Source organism: Peromyscus eremicus, chromosome 13, assembly GCF_949786415.1.
Source record: "Peromyscus eremicus chromosome 13, PerEre_H2_v1, whole genome shotgun sequence".
Classification (NCBI taxonomy): domain Eukaryota; kingdom Metazoa; phylum Chordata; class Mammalia; order Rodentia; family Cricetidae; genus Peromyscus; species Peromyscus eremicus.
The window spans coordinates 60,978,009-60,995,092 of record NC_081429.1 but is presented as its reverse complement, the minus strand read 5'-3'; the positions used below and the strand labels follow the sequence as shown (position 1 = coordinate 60,995,092).

The 17,084-nt window shown below is 44.8% G+C and overlaps 1 protein-coding gene across 1 annotated transcript in view; it reads left to right on the top strand.

Moving 5' to 3' along the window:
• The window catches only part of Mfsd6 (major facilitator superfamily domain containing 6), a 52,990-nt gene extending 39,776 nt beyond the window's left edge, over positions 1-13,214 (top strand). The window contains exons 3-6 of the mRNA XM_059278442.1: positions 5,929-6,090; positions 7,085-7,183; positions 8,326-8,606; positions 11,150-13,214. Coding sequence (XP_059134425.1) covers positions 5,929-6,090; positions 7,085-7,183; positions 8,326-8,606; positions 11,150-11,353 — 746 coding nt within the window. The 3' untranslated portion in view covers positions 11,354-13,214. The remainder of the gene's footprint in view (positions 1-5,928; positions 6,091-7,084; positions 7,184-8,325; positions 8,607-11,149) is intronic.
• The last annotated feature ends 3,870 nt before the right edge of the window (positions 13,215-17,084 follow it).

The following is a 17,084-nucleotide window of genomic DNA, read 5'->3' as shown; positions in this document are numbered from 1 at the left end:
CTGGAATTCTTCTCCTTCTTCTATCCTTACTATTCTTAGGTTTGGTCTTTTCATAGTGTCCCAGATTTCCTGGATGTTTTGTGTTAAGAATTTGTTGGATTTGACATCTTCTTTGACCAATGAATCTATTTCCTCTATGGTATCTTCAGCACTTGAGATTCTCTCTTCTATCTCTTGTATTCTGTTGGTTATGTTTGCATCTGTAGTTCCTGTTCATTCCTCCAGATTTTCCTTTTCCTGAATTCTCTCAGTTTGTGTTTTCTTTATTGCCTCTGTTTCAATTTTCAAGTCTTGAACTGTTTTCTTCCCCTGTTTGTTTTTTTTCTTGGCTTTCTTTGAGGGATTTATTGATTTCTTCCAATTTTTTGTTTGTCTTTCCTCCATTTCTTTAAGAGAATTTTTCATTTCCTCTTTAAGGGCCTTTATCATCTTCATAAAGTTATTTTTAGCATCGTATTCTTCTGCTTCATCTCTATTGGGATGTTCAGGTCTTTCTGTTGTAGAACCACGAGATTCTGGTGGTGCCATATTGCTCTTTATATTGTTGAATGTATTCTTTTTCTTCTTCTTTTTTTTTTTCTGAGACAAGGTTTCTCTGTGTAGCTTTGTGCCTTTCCTGGAACTCACTCTGTAGACCAGGCTGGCCTCGAACTCACAGAGATCCACCTGGCTCTGCCTCCCAAGTGCTGGGATTAAAGGCGTGCGCCACCACCACCTGGCCTGTATTCTTACACTGTCATCTACCCATCTAGGTTTGGGGTCATTATAGGTACAAGTGTTGATTCTTCCTCCAATTGGTGCAGGTGCTGCCTGTGCCTGGGGGAACACTGATGCCACTGGGGATAGTGGTGGAGTGGCTTCATTGCAGGAGACTTGCCTGCTGACTGTCTGCTGGGGCTGCGATCAGTTGCTGTGTTTTTAATTTTCTTCTTCTTCTTCTTCTTCTTCTTCTTCTTCTTCTTCTTCTTCTTCTTCTTCCTCCTCCTCCTCCTCCTCCTCCTCCTCCTCCTCCTCCTCCTTCCCCTTTTCTGGCAGGCTTGCTATTCACCTTTTCCTCAGGGACCTACAGCTTTTCCAGGATGCCTTACAGTTAGTTATGTCTGGCCAGTACAAAATGAAATACTACCTCTCCACCCAGTCCATAAGACTTCCCACATGCAATCATCCCTCTTTCCTTGGATGCTGAAAGCTGGGGCGATGGAGCATTGAAGAGGCAGTCTGCAGCTGGGTTTGTGAATGCCTGTGTGAAGCAGAGCTGCTGACCCTCCGGTCTCCTGCCCACTGGACTTTCATGTGAGCAAGAATATTGCTCAGCCAAGCCAGGAACCCGAGGCTTGTTTGTTATGCCAGTCCGTAACTTAACCGTTGCAGGTACCTTCTACTGCCTGCCCAGTGGAGGCCTTAGGGAGATCGTTCTCCTACCAAGGCTCACCAGATTGAATTTTCAGAAGCTCTCCTGCTCCCCACAGTCAAGAGGCATGCTGGACCAAGTGAAGCATTGCTTCTGTTCCTCCATGGGAAGGCCTGCCACAACTGATGTTCTGATACAGGGCTAAGAATCGTCTCTGTCTTGTTCAGCGAGTGTACACACAGGGCTAAGGAATCATCTCTGACTTGTTCAGTGAGTGGCCATTATGATTTGATTTCCCCCAGCCAAGCAGCACTGTACAAATAGCTATGTAAGCAGGGATCTCCCCCTTGTACATTCTGTTTACTGCAGTAGAACACTATTGTGGGCCAAGAGAGAACTGTTTTGAAATAGATGTTTTAGAGTATTATATTTAAAGTATAAGAATTCCTTGGGCATATGGAAACTTTGCAACATGCATGTTATGCCAGCTCCTTAGGGAGGCGACAAGGTGATAATATTCTTTTCTTAGCAAGCTAGATCTGTGCTCATATGTGATATTACCAGCAGAACCCCACAAAGCAGTCTAATTTCTGTCAGTCCTCAAGCAGTTATTGTGAAGCCGTTTGATGTAGCGTTTACACACTCAGACACCTCAGGTTGACATTCCTTCTGCTGCTCTTTTGTCCCTCTGACCTTGAGCAAGGCTAATCTCTCTGTGCCCAGCTTTCCTCTTGGAAAATGTGGAAAAATAGTTTCTGTGGTTTGGAAGAATAAATGAAAGTATACATAAAACAGCATCATTCCTTGTAGAGAAAGCTGCAGTAACAGGACTGCTAATGGAATTCTTACCTCCAGGTCAGTACAGACCAGAAAGTATGAAAATATTGTTTCGTCTCATGAGGCCTCAAAGCTAATCCTGACCGTGAAGCTAGGGAGGACCGAGGCACTAGACTTGTGTACCTGTCTCGTCTTTGGGAGTCATTCATTGTTACCCAGCATGTTTATTAAACATCTACTGTGTGACTTGGTGATAATTACTATCAAGGGACATCAGTACATTTATGACAAATAGCCAAAGAAGGGTGAACGTTGTTCTAGCAGAGTCCGTCTGTGTGGCTGCCCTTGTCCTTGCTGCTACTTGGAAAACAACATCTTTTTACTTTTGTGTAATCTAACAACATGGTTATGTAATCTTTAGGGATTTAAAATTTTGTAACCCTTGTAGAGAAAATGCTCAGTTATTAGGAGCCTTTGTTAGTTAATACCAGACAAATTCTAAAATTCTAAAATTAATTTCTAAATTCTAAAACAAATTCTAAAAGTAATTTAAGTATCTGTCTGAAGTTATACTGCTGGAAAATGCTTTACTTCTCTTTTAAAACAAAATTTTAGGGGTTGGGGATTTAGCTCAGTGGTAAGCACTTGCCTAACAAGCAAAGGCCCTGGGTTCGGTCCTCAGCTCTGGAAAAAACCAAAAACAACAACAATAAAATTTTAGAAAACACAATTTTGAAGGAGGAAGGGGTGGGGGGAGGGGGCAAGAGGAGGAAGAGGGAAAGATGTGAGCAGGAGATGTGAGAGAGAAGCGTGTAGGTTATTGTTCAAATATTTTTGTGTGTAACCAAGCCCTTATACATAGGATAGCTCAAGACTTATATTTGATCTAAAATCATAATCAAAAATTTAATTTAATGTTGTGGTCACATACATAGCCAAGCATATTATCTACCTCTACTTACAAGTCCTGCAGCTGACGGCTTAGACATAGTCATCAATAAAGTTAACCTACAACCATTTGATATAGTTTGGGATCACTGAAAAGCATTTCTTAAAGATGAATCAATTTGGATTCTGCTGTTGAGTTTTGTTTCTCAGGATACTTCTGAATTTTATTCTAGTATTACTCATAAAAATGATACAGGCATCTGAAAAAGAAATCAACACCATCTCTAATAACATAAATGAAAATATCCCCACTGTATACTACTACTGTGTCAACATTCATAGCTGAGACTCGGTTTAGGCATTATTTAATTCTAAAAAGACTGACAGTATCAACAGAGTTGCTGTTGTTTAATCAGACAAAGCAAATGATTTTTTAAACATCTGTGGAAATTAAGTGTGCATACTATCAATAACCATTCAGTCCATATTTCTAGTTAAAAAACAACCTAGCTGGGCTCAGGATGTAGCTCAGTGATAATGCTTGCCTAGTGTGTGAGAAGGCTGGATTTAACCTCCACACCACCCAAAACAAAGTAAAACAAAAAACAAAGCCCCCTCAAATCTACTTCTGTGAAATGATGACTGGAGCATATGTGAGAAACAGGGAAAGGATTCTAATGTTTCTAAGTTAGTGATGAGGCATATAATCTAATGAGAGCAGTAAAAACAGTTTATTCCTTCCTGGCCCTCCTTTAAGCATGGTCAGCCCACATGACATTTTTATTGCATGCCACACATTGCAAATTAAGATTCACCATTTCGGTGCTGGACGTAGTTGTATTCCTGTAAATACAGATTTGCTTCTGAGATATGGCTAAATTACCTGGAAAAAGCACAGTCCTGCTGAGTTTTACTTTTAAGGTGCTGAGGTGAGGCCAGATCATGACCCCACAAAACCCTCCAGTGTTCTTTCTTCGAATCCCAGGGATGGTGTGTTTTCCAATAGGGCCGAGCTGAAGACTCAACATTTCTCCAAAGATACATAAATGGCCAATAAACACCTGAAGGTGCTCTGTACTCTGGCCAGGGATGTGAGTCAGCACACAGTGGGGCACTGATTAGAACTGCTACTAATAGGAGAAAAATATTTAAAAAGTTCTGGCTAGGAGGCAGAGAAGCTGGTGAACTTGTGGATGTCTGGGGGGTGTCAGGTGGTACAGCTGCTGTGGGAAACCACTGTTCTAAATGTTAAACACAACGAAAGCTGCCCGAGCTGGGAAGTCCACTTGCAGCTGTATAAACACCACTATCTACTTGAAGATACTTAAATATCAAGATTTAAACAATATTATTCATAATAATCAAAATGGGGGAAACAACTCGGACACCATCAACAGAGGAACAAAACGTGGCATGTTGCAATGGACTATTATTAAGCCTTTAAAACGATAGGAATTCTTTTTTATATTAATTTTGTTTTTGACAATTTCCTACACGTATATAATGTGTTCTGATTATGCTCTACAGACCTTGTGTCCTCTCATCTCCTGCCTATCACTGTCAATCCCCAAAAACTCATCTCCACCAGTACCCTTTTCCAGGTCATGACTTTTGATTTGGATTTGTGACACACTGAATTTACTCAGGACCACCTGTGTGCCGTTGGAGCCGGGAGGGGGCATCAGTGGGTCCACAGCTGCAGACATTCCCCTCTGCCCACCAGCACTCCCGACTGTTAGGGGCTCACTCTTGTGCAGAACCATTATATTCATAGTAGCTGTGAGATCAGAATCGCCATCGCTGTGCCTGTCCAGGAGACAGCATTCTGCAGCCCTGCTCCCTATCATTTGGATCTACAGCCTTTCTACCCTCTTCTGCAGTGTTTCCTGAGCCTCAGCAGGGTGGTATAAATGTCTTATTTAGGGCATGTTATCTGTCACTCATTCTCAGCACCATAGTCTGCATTCACTACCATTCACGGGAAAATGTTTCTCTGATGAAGGATGACAGCAGCATTTCTCTTTGGATATAAACACAGATATTTATCGAGGCAGCTTGACACTGTGTCAGCTTAGCTAAACAATAGTGTTCAGTTGCCCCCTAGGATCTAGGATCTTCCCAACCATGGTTTTTATTTGTTTGTTTGTTTTTGACCATGTGCATAGCACCAGGTTCCCCTTGTGGATCAGGCCCCAAATCCAAACCAAGAGCGGTTGGTTACCTCATCATAGTAGTACCACTGTCTCACAAGTGGGCACATCTTGCTTCAAAGACTGGACTGGTAGATCACAGGGCTCACAGCTGGGTACAACTATTGACATTTTCTCCCCAGAAGCTCGTGCAGCATCTCCTGGAACCTGAAAAGGCGGGGAGGAGATTTTCAGCTCCATCCCAGGTGTGCGGTGAAGGATGGGAGGTGCTGAACACATGCCACGGTGTAGACAAATCTAAAGGACAAATACTGTTATGACTCTACTCACGAGACCCACAATATTCACATAAGCGGGGATGGAAAGAACGGTGCTTGCTAGGGAATGGCCACAGGGGTAAAGAGTGTGATGTTTTTAAGATGATAAAAAAGTTAAAGAGATAGAGAACAGTGATGTATATACAACACAGAGTGTACCTAATGCTACTGAACTGTATGTTTAAAAATAGTTAAAATGATTACCAAAAATGTATGGTATGCTTGTATGAAATTCTCAAAGCATAAAAGTACTATATTGAAATGGCTTAAATGATACAGCTATTATGTATGTTTTGTTATAAAATATGCACATGTGTTTATACATATGCATACTGTATCTGTATATTATAATAACAGGTCCCTGGTTTGGTAAATCATTCACATTGCAGGAAAGTGTGATGAGGGTGCTGAGCAGCCACTCACTCCCACGCCTCTTCTTCTGCAGGAGTCACACATGCAGCCATCTGGGCAGCGTGTATCTCTTACCTCAGTGCAGCTGTTCCGCCTGAGCTGAGGACTTCTGCCCAGGGCATCCTGCAAGGCCTTCATCTGGGTTTGGGGAGAGGATGTGGTGCCATGATCGGAGGCGTGTTAGTCAATTACTTTGGTAAGAATAACTTTTCTTTTGTTCCTTTGAGGAAAAATAGTTTTGTTTTTCCCCCCAGCTATACCAGAATTCCACTTCAGTATTCCTATCCTTTTTTTTTTTTTTTTTTTTTAACATTGCATGGTCATCATGATTGTGAAGCACATACTTAGGTTGGGAAGATGTTTAAAGCTGGCTCCTAATTCAGTCTTCTGGCAGACAGCTTAATGAAACACCGTAGAAACCTCAGGGGAGCCAACAAATGACTGAGCACATGTGCTTCAGTTGAGTCAGGTGTCCTGCACCTGCTGCTAACGATAACAAAGAAACAGAATTCATGAGCAGGGCGGTGGTGGCGCACGCCTTTAATCCCAGCACCCAGGAGGCAGAGGCAGCAGATCTCTGTGAGTTCGAGGCCAGCCTGGTCTACAGAGTGAGTTCCAGGATAGTCACCAAAGCTGCACAGAGAAACCCTGTCTGGGGAAAAGAGAGAGAGAGAGAGAGAGAGAGAGAGAGAGAGAGAGAGAGAGAGAGAGAGAGAGAGAGAGAGAGAGAGAGAGAATCCATCGTGTCAAAAAACCTTAACTATTCACTGATGTACACAATCTGTACATCCCAATCATCAGACCTCTTGTTGGAAACAGGAGGACTGAGGCAGATTACTTTATTCCTGGGGGGTTGACTGCTCCATCTTCTGTGCAAGGCACCCGAGGCCATGGGAATTTACAGCACTGTTTAAGCTCCGCTGTCCCAACTGCATGTGAGAGTGGTCCTCACGAAGACAGCACCACTGGGTATCATGTGGGGATGGAAGTTACGCGGACAGCCCTTCACTGAGCAGAACCAGCACCAGGGACTCCTGATGCCACCCTGTGCTCTCCCATTCCAGGGAGCTCACAGAAGGGCACTGACTCCGCTCAGTGAAGCCGCACTTCCTTTGCCCCGGATGTTAGACTGTTAAAGGTGGAAGACCTGCATTTCCTGGAATTACCAGACCTGCTCTCTTGTTTTCAAGGGGCTGCTGCGACCTTCCGAGGAATTGGCATGGCCTGCCTGGTGATCCTCCTGCTGTTTGCCCTGATCCAGTGGCTGGCAGTGCCGGACGAGGAAGAAGGTGAACATGTCCTCTTTCCTTTCTTTTTTTGGGGCCAGGGCAGAGGGATAAGGGTTTGAAACTGGGCTTCTATATGTAACCCACATTGGCCTTGAGTCTGCAGGGTGACCCCCCTCGGCTCCATTCTTTCTTGGTGGTTCTCTGAGACCCCACTGAACTGTGAACAGCTGGCCTGCCGGAGACGTGGTCTCAGTGGTGTCCTAGTGAACTCATGGTAGAGATGACGCCTGCTGTGATGAGGAGACTGGCCTCTGAGCTGACTGGGGCTTTCTTGGTTTTGTTTTGTGCAACAGTGCAAGGTGCTGTGGATGCATGAGTTTTGACCCTCCCCAGAGTTCTTAGGAGATGTCAGATTTAAGGCAAATGCATGTAAGGCCACATGATAATTTACTACTAGGGGTAGGGGGTGCTCTTATTAATCTCTATGCCTTTGCCTTCATTAAAATATGGTCTGTTGATGCTTTTCCTGAAAGGCATGGCCTTTCTTAAAATCATCCTACAGAAAGGAAGAGGGGCTGGTGAGGTAGCTCATCAGGTAAAGGAAGCTGCTGGGAAGCCTGAAAACCTGAGTTCCACCCCAAGGACACACACAGCAGAAGGAGAGAACTGACTCCTCCAAGTGTCCTCTCTGGCCTTCACATGTGTTATGTGGCATTCCTGTGCCTACAAATACCACACACACAAAATAAACAATTTAAAAAACAAACCTGTTTTGACATCTTGTGAGCCTAGCTTTTAACATCTGAACCCCAATTTAAAAAATTAAATGGAGGAAGGCTGTATCAAATGTAGATGGCGTGAACAAGTGCCGCAAAGCTTTTGGTGGCGAAGGTCAACAGTAGAATGCACATGTTCTTGGTCACTCTGTGGCCCAGCACAGAGCTGGTCATCTTGGAGCCTCCATCCTTCCCACAGCACCGGCCTCGGGGCCTGTGCTACCTCCACTAAGAGAAAACAAGGCTTGTTACAGAACCTCAGAGGAGTGTTTGATCTCACCGAGCTTCTCAGGAGAAAGGCCAGTCTCCAGCCGAGAGCACAGCGTCCTAGGTGTACACCACGATGTCAGGATTATTTTCTTTTCCCATTTGTTTTAAATATGTAGAAAACTCTGAAAATAATTTTAACATCATTTTTCTCTCTAGATAAGACAATGTTGGCAGAAAGGATTCCTGTTCCCTCTAGTCCCGTTCCCATAGCAACCATCGACCTGGTACAGCAACAGACAGAAGATGTCATGCCACGCCTTGAACCCAGACTTCCACCCAAGAAAACCAAGCACCAGGAAGAACAGGAGGATGTGAACAAACCAGCCTGGGGGGTCAGCTCTTCTCCCTGGGTGACCTTTGTGTACGCCCTCTACCAGGTTAAAGAGATGATTCAACTGACGAGAGACAGCCGTGCGTCTGAGATACAGCCTTTGCAGGTACCCTCTGTGGGCCTTGTCCGCTGCTACTCCTTCTTGTTCATCAAAACACACAGAAAGCTTGGTGGGAAACAGACATGCAAATAGAGGGTTTTAGTCATCTGGGGTAACTATCACACAAGTGTTCACCAGGTCCCACAGGAAGAGAATTTATTTTATGGAGCTCAGAAAGTCTTCACAGAGGAGTTGATGATTCTAAAGAAAAAAAAAAGTAAATTCCAGCTTTGCACACTTGTGTTTCAATGGTAGAAAATACAATTTGCAACCAGAATACCCAGCTCTTACATTTAGAAGAGCTTATATCTCTATAATTTCGGAATTCCAGGGGGATCATTACACATACCAGCTGCTCGATTAACCCACTAACGTCTAACATCCCTAAAGGAGCAGTCTTTCCTGAGATAAGTCCAACGGTATTCGTAAAATCAGCAATTATGTAACCAAGGCTGCACCCTGACTCTGGAGCAGGAATGTGGCCTCTTTGAACAGTTTCATCAAAGCAGCAGATCTGCTGCTCCTTTGTTATATAAATCTTTCCCTTTTCTCCATAAGTCAGCTTTATAGTTACTGTGGCTTCGAGGACTCAGAGAAAGGCAAGCGAGATGACTCAGTGGGTATGTCGCTATGCCCGATGATCCCTGGAATCCACAGAGAAGAAGGGAGAAAGCCAACACCCACAAGTTGTCCTCAGACTTCCAAACCCACTCCATGGCACCCTTACACACACTATAAAACAAACAAACAAATAAATTTGATCTTTAAAAAATGACCCATGTAGCTGAAGTTTTCCTGTGTCCCGGCCTGCCGGCCATCGGGACAAATTTCTCCCACTTGCGTCCCCCAAGTAAACACAGAGACTTACATTGCTTACAAACTGTATGGCCGTGGCAGGCTTCTTGCTATCTGTTCTTATATCTTAAATTAACTCATTTTTTATTAATCTATAAGTTGCCACGTGGCTCGTGGCTTACCGGTATCTTACATCATGCTTCTCGTGGCGGCTGGCAGCGTCTCCTGACTCAGCCTTCTTCCACCCAGCATTCTCCTCTGTCCTTGTCCCGCCTACACTATCCTTCCTGCCTGGCTACTGGCCAATCCTCGTTTTATTTATCAGTCAATCATAACAACATATATTCACAGCATCCAGGACATCCCATAGGACATTCCACAGGAGACCCAGAGAGAAAAAAATAAGAGGTTTCCCTTAGCACTAAAAGGGAAACAGTAATTTCTTTTTAAACAGTCTGATAAACTACTGGTGACCAAAGAGGCAGTTAGGACTGTCTGCTGCTCTCATAAAGGACCCGAGTTTGGTCCCCAGCATCCATGATGGGTGGCTCACAGCTGCGTGAAGGAACTAATAGCCTCCATGGACACCTGCACTCATGTGCAGGAACCCATACACCAACACACACGCATACACATAATTCAAAATAAAAGCAAGTGTTCACAAGAGAAAAGGCAAACTTTTCAATTACCGTAATTCACCGTAGCTTTATAAACTAACTGTGAAGCCACTGCATAGCTTTACCAAAACCGACACTTCGCTGATAGCCATGTGCATGCCCTCTGTGCAAAATCCTCCTAACTTGCTGATGGAGCCAGGACTGGACCTGAGAGATGGAGGGACATCTGGAAGCTTCTGTGCCTCAGAGCAGGAAGGTGATCCCGAGAAAGGATGCCCTGCTACTGAGAGACAATGCTTTCACTACTGTGTGAACTCATCGCCATTTCACAAGATGCCCAGTACCTACGCAGCATTAAAGCTTGCTTTTTCTTTCCATTAAATTAAATTAATATTAATTAAAGTAAGAGTCAAAATCAATAAGAACTAACAGGTACGGTATAGTATTGTTATGAAGTAGTTACGTTTCAGAATCACAGGAATGAAAGAAAACAATTTAACTCAACTATAGGAAATGGAAGTGGTGAGCATCATTGCTAACGATCACGTCCCCCGACTTGTACGATCATTGTGGCATTTTACAAAGTCGTTCTCAGTTCACTCCCCATTGGCCTCACAAAGCGTCTTCCCATTCCCTGCTTCGTCCTACTCAACTTTCAGTGCTTATTTTGAAATCCCGCGTGTACATTAGGCCCTCCACATCACGGGCGTTCTTTGCCTGGCCCTTGTTTATTCGCTACTGGACCGGGTCTCCTGGCTCTTGGCTACTGTGGTCTTCCCAGTGGCTGGCATTCAGGTGTCCTGTGGCCGTGGCCCCATGACTTTCCACGAAGTGGAGCACTCAGTAACTGTGAATGTAAGTTGTTTGCCTGGTAGCGACATGAACACTGATAACTGTTCCCTTAGCCATAAGACATGTCTCTCACAGTGTTTGTGTTTTTCATGCGGCTCTGGCAGTTGCACATAGGAAAGGAAAGGAAAGGTAAGACGTCTATCCTATTCCTTCATGCATTGGTCCCTGAAGTGGGCTTTTCAATGATTGCCGCACATTTGCTGTTTCTTACTTGAGAATGTCTATAATGGGTTGGGTTTATTCTTCCTCACACCATGGAACATCTGCTGTTTTTTTTCCTTCCAGGGGACCAGTGAGAATCGGGAAATTTCTGCAGCTGGTGGAGCCCAGTGTGTCCCCTGTGAGACTCACTCTGACCCACCTAGAAACCAGCCATTCCCTGACACAGCAGCATCTCAAACGCAGTCCAGCCCTGCTTACCCCAGTGCTGCCCTACACGTAGAGGAGAGTGTCGAGCAGCAGGCTCCGCCCACGGCAGGAGAACACTGAAGGGCTCCTGATCATCTCGCACCCTGCATGGCACCAGGCACCTCAGCCAGGACACAGAGGGCAAGGCCCTCACCCTGGACATGCCTCCCCACGGGGAGCACCGCACTGCATATGCTTCTAACTATCTAAATCATTACTGTGGAACCATACACACACACACACACACACACACACACACACACACACACACACACACACACACACACACACGAGCTATAGTACTTGTTGGCAGGAAAAGGGAAACCTCCACAGTCCTGTAGACGCAGAAGGACAGTGTTGGGTGAGGACCTCCCCTCTTGGTTGGTTAGGTCCGAGCTAACTCCTCTGCCAGGGTCTATGAGTGGGGAGCAAAACTCACACCAAATGAACAGGTCTCAAGGTGAACTGTGACATCATCTTCCTCTTCTGATTATTTATTCTAAATATTGGGTTCTCGGTGCAAAGCGAGATAAAAAGAGCGCATCTATAGATATTTGTCTTGAAGAAAGGCATTTTAAAAATTATAAGACATATTTAAAAGGGAACCAGATGGAAGTTAGTAGAACATACACTTTTTTGTTGTTTAAAAAGGTTCAAAGTTTCTCTGAACCTTGCACATCTCTAGCAAATCTATTTTTATATGCACATGGTCTACAGCGAAAAGAGCTCTTGCAGCGGAAGAGCTGTTACCAACTACCGCACACTGAGTGGAGCTTTACAAGGCCCTTATCTCAATGGGCTGTAAGAATGAGCAGAAGTGAGAGACTATTTCAAAGAATCCCCCCAAGTCACTCTCCTAAAACTTGACAGATGAGGGTTGACAGTGCAGATCCCACAGCAACAGCCATCGCTGTACTATTTATAAGGGCAGGATAAGATTTAAGTGCCTGGGGGAGGGACACTGTGTTTAAAAATTACATGTTAGGTCTGTTTTGTGAAGCAGTAAGTTGGAAGCCAGGAATAGGAATTGTGGGGACAAGAAGAACTGTCTCAGACTTAAACAAATCTTAGTATGTTCTTCTCCCCTAACCGTAGTCATACACTGGAACCTTCAGGTTTGGGCTAGCTCCACCTTTTACCACCACAGACAGAGGAAGAGTCCTGGCAAAAAGGAGAGGCTTCTGGGAGGCCTGTGGACGCGGAATGTGCCATGGCCGAACGAAGGGCAGTCATAGTGTGGATAGACATTCTACCCATTCTCTCGAGTTCACTCACCTTAGCCTCTGACCCCGAGCAGACAGGATCAGCTGTAACGTGAAGGCCTCCCTGTGACAGCTCTGCCTGTCCCTGCATCTGGGAGGAGACATTCTACACCTGGATGTCTGGCTTTACCACAAAACACAGCTTAAAAGGACGGGAACAGTCAAGCAGATGGTTATTTTTGCACTTGAATGGTACTGTACTGTCAATCACCATGACTCATTTTAAGTGACCTTTAAAATCAGATGTTATTTATTATGCTCGTGTAGTTACTGAAGTGAAGTGGGAGCCAGGCTGAGCCCCACCTCTGAATGTACAGCATGTGGATTGGGAACTGACTGTAGGGAGCCAGAACCTTGTATTTTGTGTTTACAATCTGATCGACTGCTTTGGAGATGCTCAATGGATGTTGTTGAAATAAAAAGTAAATACCATTTTTAAATACTTCCTAAATGAAAAACATGTGACCAAACGAGTGGACCCCTCTGCTCTGTGATGAATGACACCAAACTCAACATGCCTTTGTTACAAAATGTTTACTGTGAGCGTTGGTCCAACAATGCAGTGATTTCCAGCCTTTAGAGCTGACACCTTCATGAGTTTGTGGACTTTGTGACTTTTTCTTCCTGTCCTTAAAGTGCCATATACCACTTAAAAAATATTAAAGTGAATTCAAATTAAACCTGATTTGAGAATTTTATAACCCCTTTGGAGCTCCCTGGAAACACTCAGGGGTGTCCAAGCCCAGGCTGGTAATCATTGCTGTAATGATTTGTCCTGTTCCCCTAGCCTGCAGGAACAGTGTTACCCTACAGTTCCATGTGAACCCAAATTGGTTCACTGTTATTTACTAGACTAATCCTTAAAGCCTTAAGAATAACAGTACATTCCAAAGGGCTGCACACCTGCAAAGCCAGCATCATAGGATGGTGTTACTTTACGATCCTAGTAACCCTGCTGTGGCAACAGGAACAGGGCATTTGCAGCTGTTACTGGACCACTGCCAAGGCCATAGGCCTTCCAGCATATTAGCGGAGCGCCCGCAGAAATGGAAGCTCATCCATGGTTAGTGCTTGCTGTGTGCTGAGATAATCATTTGTCTTTAGAAAGCCCTACGTAGTACACATCACCATCCTCATTCAAAATAGGAGATTCTGAAGCTAACAGAGCCTGTTAAGAGATCACAGTCACAGAGCTAGGACTGGGACTCAAATCTTGCTAACAGCAGTCCTGCTCTGCCTACCACCTTCCCATCCTTGTGGGAGGGGAGGCCACTTGTTACTTCCATTGTGGTACAGGCCATAGACAGCCCAGCCCTGAGTCCTGTGTGCCCGAATCCCATACCTGTTTGTTTCTATTCTGGATTTCTAGACACTCCCTACAACCTTCAAACTCAGCATCCCAAGTAATAGCCTAGCCTAGTAGAACTTCCCAAAGACTGTAGATGCTCTACTTTTGCTGTCCTAGGATGAGTGTTACAAGCTACCTGTGACTCTTACACTTGACATGTGGCTAGAGTCTCTGAATAACTGAATTTCTAATTTTAAACCTCTTCCTGCCTTGCAAACTGCCATACTAGACAGCACACAGCATACGGGAAGACATCACCTGTGGGAAGTTTCAGGGCCTCCACTTCCCCAGCTTCTGCAAGAGCACTTGGACCCAAGTTATGTTACCCTGTGAAGATGAGGATGTGATTATGAGAGACGATTACAAGAGAGGAAAACAGCGACTTCCCATCCAGAAATTCTTCAACCTTCGGTGCACAAGAGAAGACACAGGCTCCACCTGCAACTCTAGTTCACTCATGTCCTGTTTCCCCAAAGCCTTAAAAATCCCTGATGCAAGACTCCTAAACAGTTGGGCCACAGCGAAAGTGACCGCTCTATGAGGACAGGCTGAGGGGGAGAAGGAAAGGAAACTTCTCAAGGCAGAAACTACATGGTTTATGCAGGGGCAGCCGTGGCTTACAAAAGGGGGTAACTCAACGCTGACTGGGAAAACGTAAGCCAGCCCCGGTGAGCATCTCCCCATTCCCATCTGCTCTGGGCGGCAACACACTTGCCCCGTTGCGGCTCAACCGAAGTCCCAGTTTTGAGACCCCAATGCTAGGGTTAAGAACGTGGGCTCTGGGGCCAGAAGTCATCTGGAGTGTCTGCTCTGTCAGGAACAAATAAGTATAATATGGGCCTCGGGGCCTCCTCTGTAAAACCGAGGTTTCAGGGAGAGGCTTGACAGTACAGACACAGGGAGATGTTTCTTCTGAGACAATCTGCTATCCTGTCAGTCTTCATCCTGGGCCAGCTGCTAACACTGAGTGGACTACAGATTGGCTAAGGGGAGGCAGGCCTTCCTGAGAATGAAAGTCGGGTGTGGGAGACTAAGACAGTACCCCACCCGTCCATGCAGTGCTGCCCAGTGGGGAGTCTGGGGAGGCAGCTTGGTCACGGGGTCATCTACAGATACCAGACTCACTGCAGGCTCATCACACCCCACATCCTGTGTTATCGATGCAGAGAATCCCAATTTCAGTCGGACAGAAAAGCTAATCCAAAAGGCTACATCATCTAATTCCGGGGAATCATCAAATAGATGATAATGTAGCATCCTATTTGGGTTATTTCTCAACACCATCTCTGTATCTTAAACTACGTACACGTTCAGATATATTAATGTAATACATCAGCTATTCCAAAATCTTAATGACTTAAATTTCCTAAACAATGACTAAAAAAAAATCATAAATGCAAATATTTCCTGTCACATGGACCCCCTCCTATAATTCAGCCCTAAGTATTATTGACAAACTATATAACTAATTCACAAAGCATTTTTTGTGCTTGTAAAATGTGTTTTTAAATTAACATTTGAATGTTATGATTTTAAGCATGGCCACCTACGCTGTTTCTCACCCACACATGTGGTGTCAAACAGTCCGACTTGCTTGTAACAGAAAGCCTTTGTGAGACATCTGCTGTTAGCAAGGGCACAATACAGGTCCTGTGTGTGTAAGTGCACACCCATGAGGGTGTGAAACACAGAACAAGCTGCCTCCTTCCTCTGAAGGACACAGCCATTGGTTGAGTGGTCGTCACACTGTTTAAGACCTTCAGAGAGAGGAGGAGGAAGGGAAAAGGGAACAGGGATGGAGGATGGTCAGAAGGGAAGAGTGAACATTGCTTGATGGGGATTAGAATTGTGGCTGGTGTTGTGATAACCACTGAATCAGAGGCCAATGATATAAGTCCACCAGAAGTTTCACCAGAAATGCTTTAATTGTTTAGCTTCTCACAGTTATCACGTCACAGCCTGACAGATCCATGATTCTTCCAAAAATAAGCATGGAAAACAGCATCCCAAAAGACAGCCCATGTTTTATTGCGGTCATACTGGCTTACGCTGTCTCCTCACAGTGCAGTGTCCAGCAGCTCAGGAAGGCTGGGCTGTTGGGGGCCGGGGGGGGGGGGGGGGGGGGGGATCAGTGGGCGCTCCCATGTCCGTCACACACACACGGTCTATCCTAGACAAACTGCTCAGCGAGGGTGACCATGGCTAGGCATGAGCTCTGGCACATCATCATGTTACTGTATGCCACCAATAAATAAAGTTACAGAAAATGAAATCCAGATTAAGCTGCGGCCGAATCATGTTAGAACTCTTGTCTATACCTGCGAAAGAGTTGGTTGCCAAGAGGACAGAAGCACATCATTTGATAGTGTTGTATATATTTATACATATATTTTTTTAGATTTTAGAATTTTATTTTATGCATGAGCTTTTTGCCTGCCTGCGTGCATGTGCAACACATGCATGCCTGGTGCCTGCAGAGTCAGAGGGTATCAGATGTCCTGGAACCAGAGTAATGGATGGTTGTAAGCTGTCATGCCATGTGGGTGCTGGGGGCTGAACCCAGGTCTCTGCGAGGCAGCAAGTGCTCTTAACCACTGAGCTACCTCTCCAGACCACATTCTTTGACTTTTTACAATCCAGGTCTGTGTAAAGGCACAGACTGAACTGAGTGGAGCTTTAAGGAAAGGAAAAAGTGTTGTAGGATAGTATTTCAAGGTGTGTTACTTTTGTTTATGCTCTAGAACGTTTGTCTAATGATGCAAAGATGTGTTTGATTAAATAAAACTCACCTGTGGTCCAAGTGGTGGGGAGGAGCCAGGTGAGAAAGGGTTTATAAGGAGAGGCGAGGAGATGCACAGGGGCTTTTTGGATGACGAGAGCAAGGAGAGGAGGTGAACTATTTGCTATTCAGCCTCTCAAGAGCAGGATTCCATCTTAACCTTTGAATCTTGACTTCTTTAGAGGGGGAGAGGCTTAGTTATTCGAGAGTTGGAGCCAGAGGGAACAGATTTACCTCCAGCTACGGCCCTTGCGGCCTAGCAGTTGCTGATTCAGACAGCTGTGGCTCAAAAGGCAGCAACCATTCAAAAAAATAACAAGACAACAAAAAAGACTCCTAATATTAAATATGTCTGTCAAAAAGCAGACCTAGAAACACTGACAGGCTGCTTCAGAAAGATCATTTGAGAAATCTAGAAAGTTC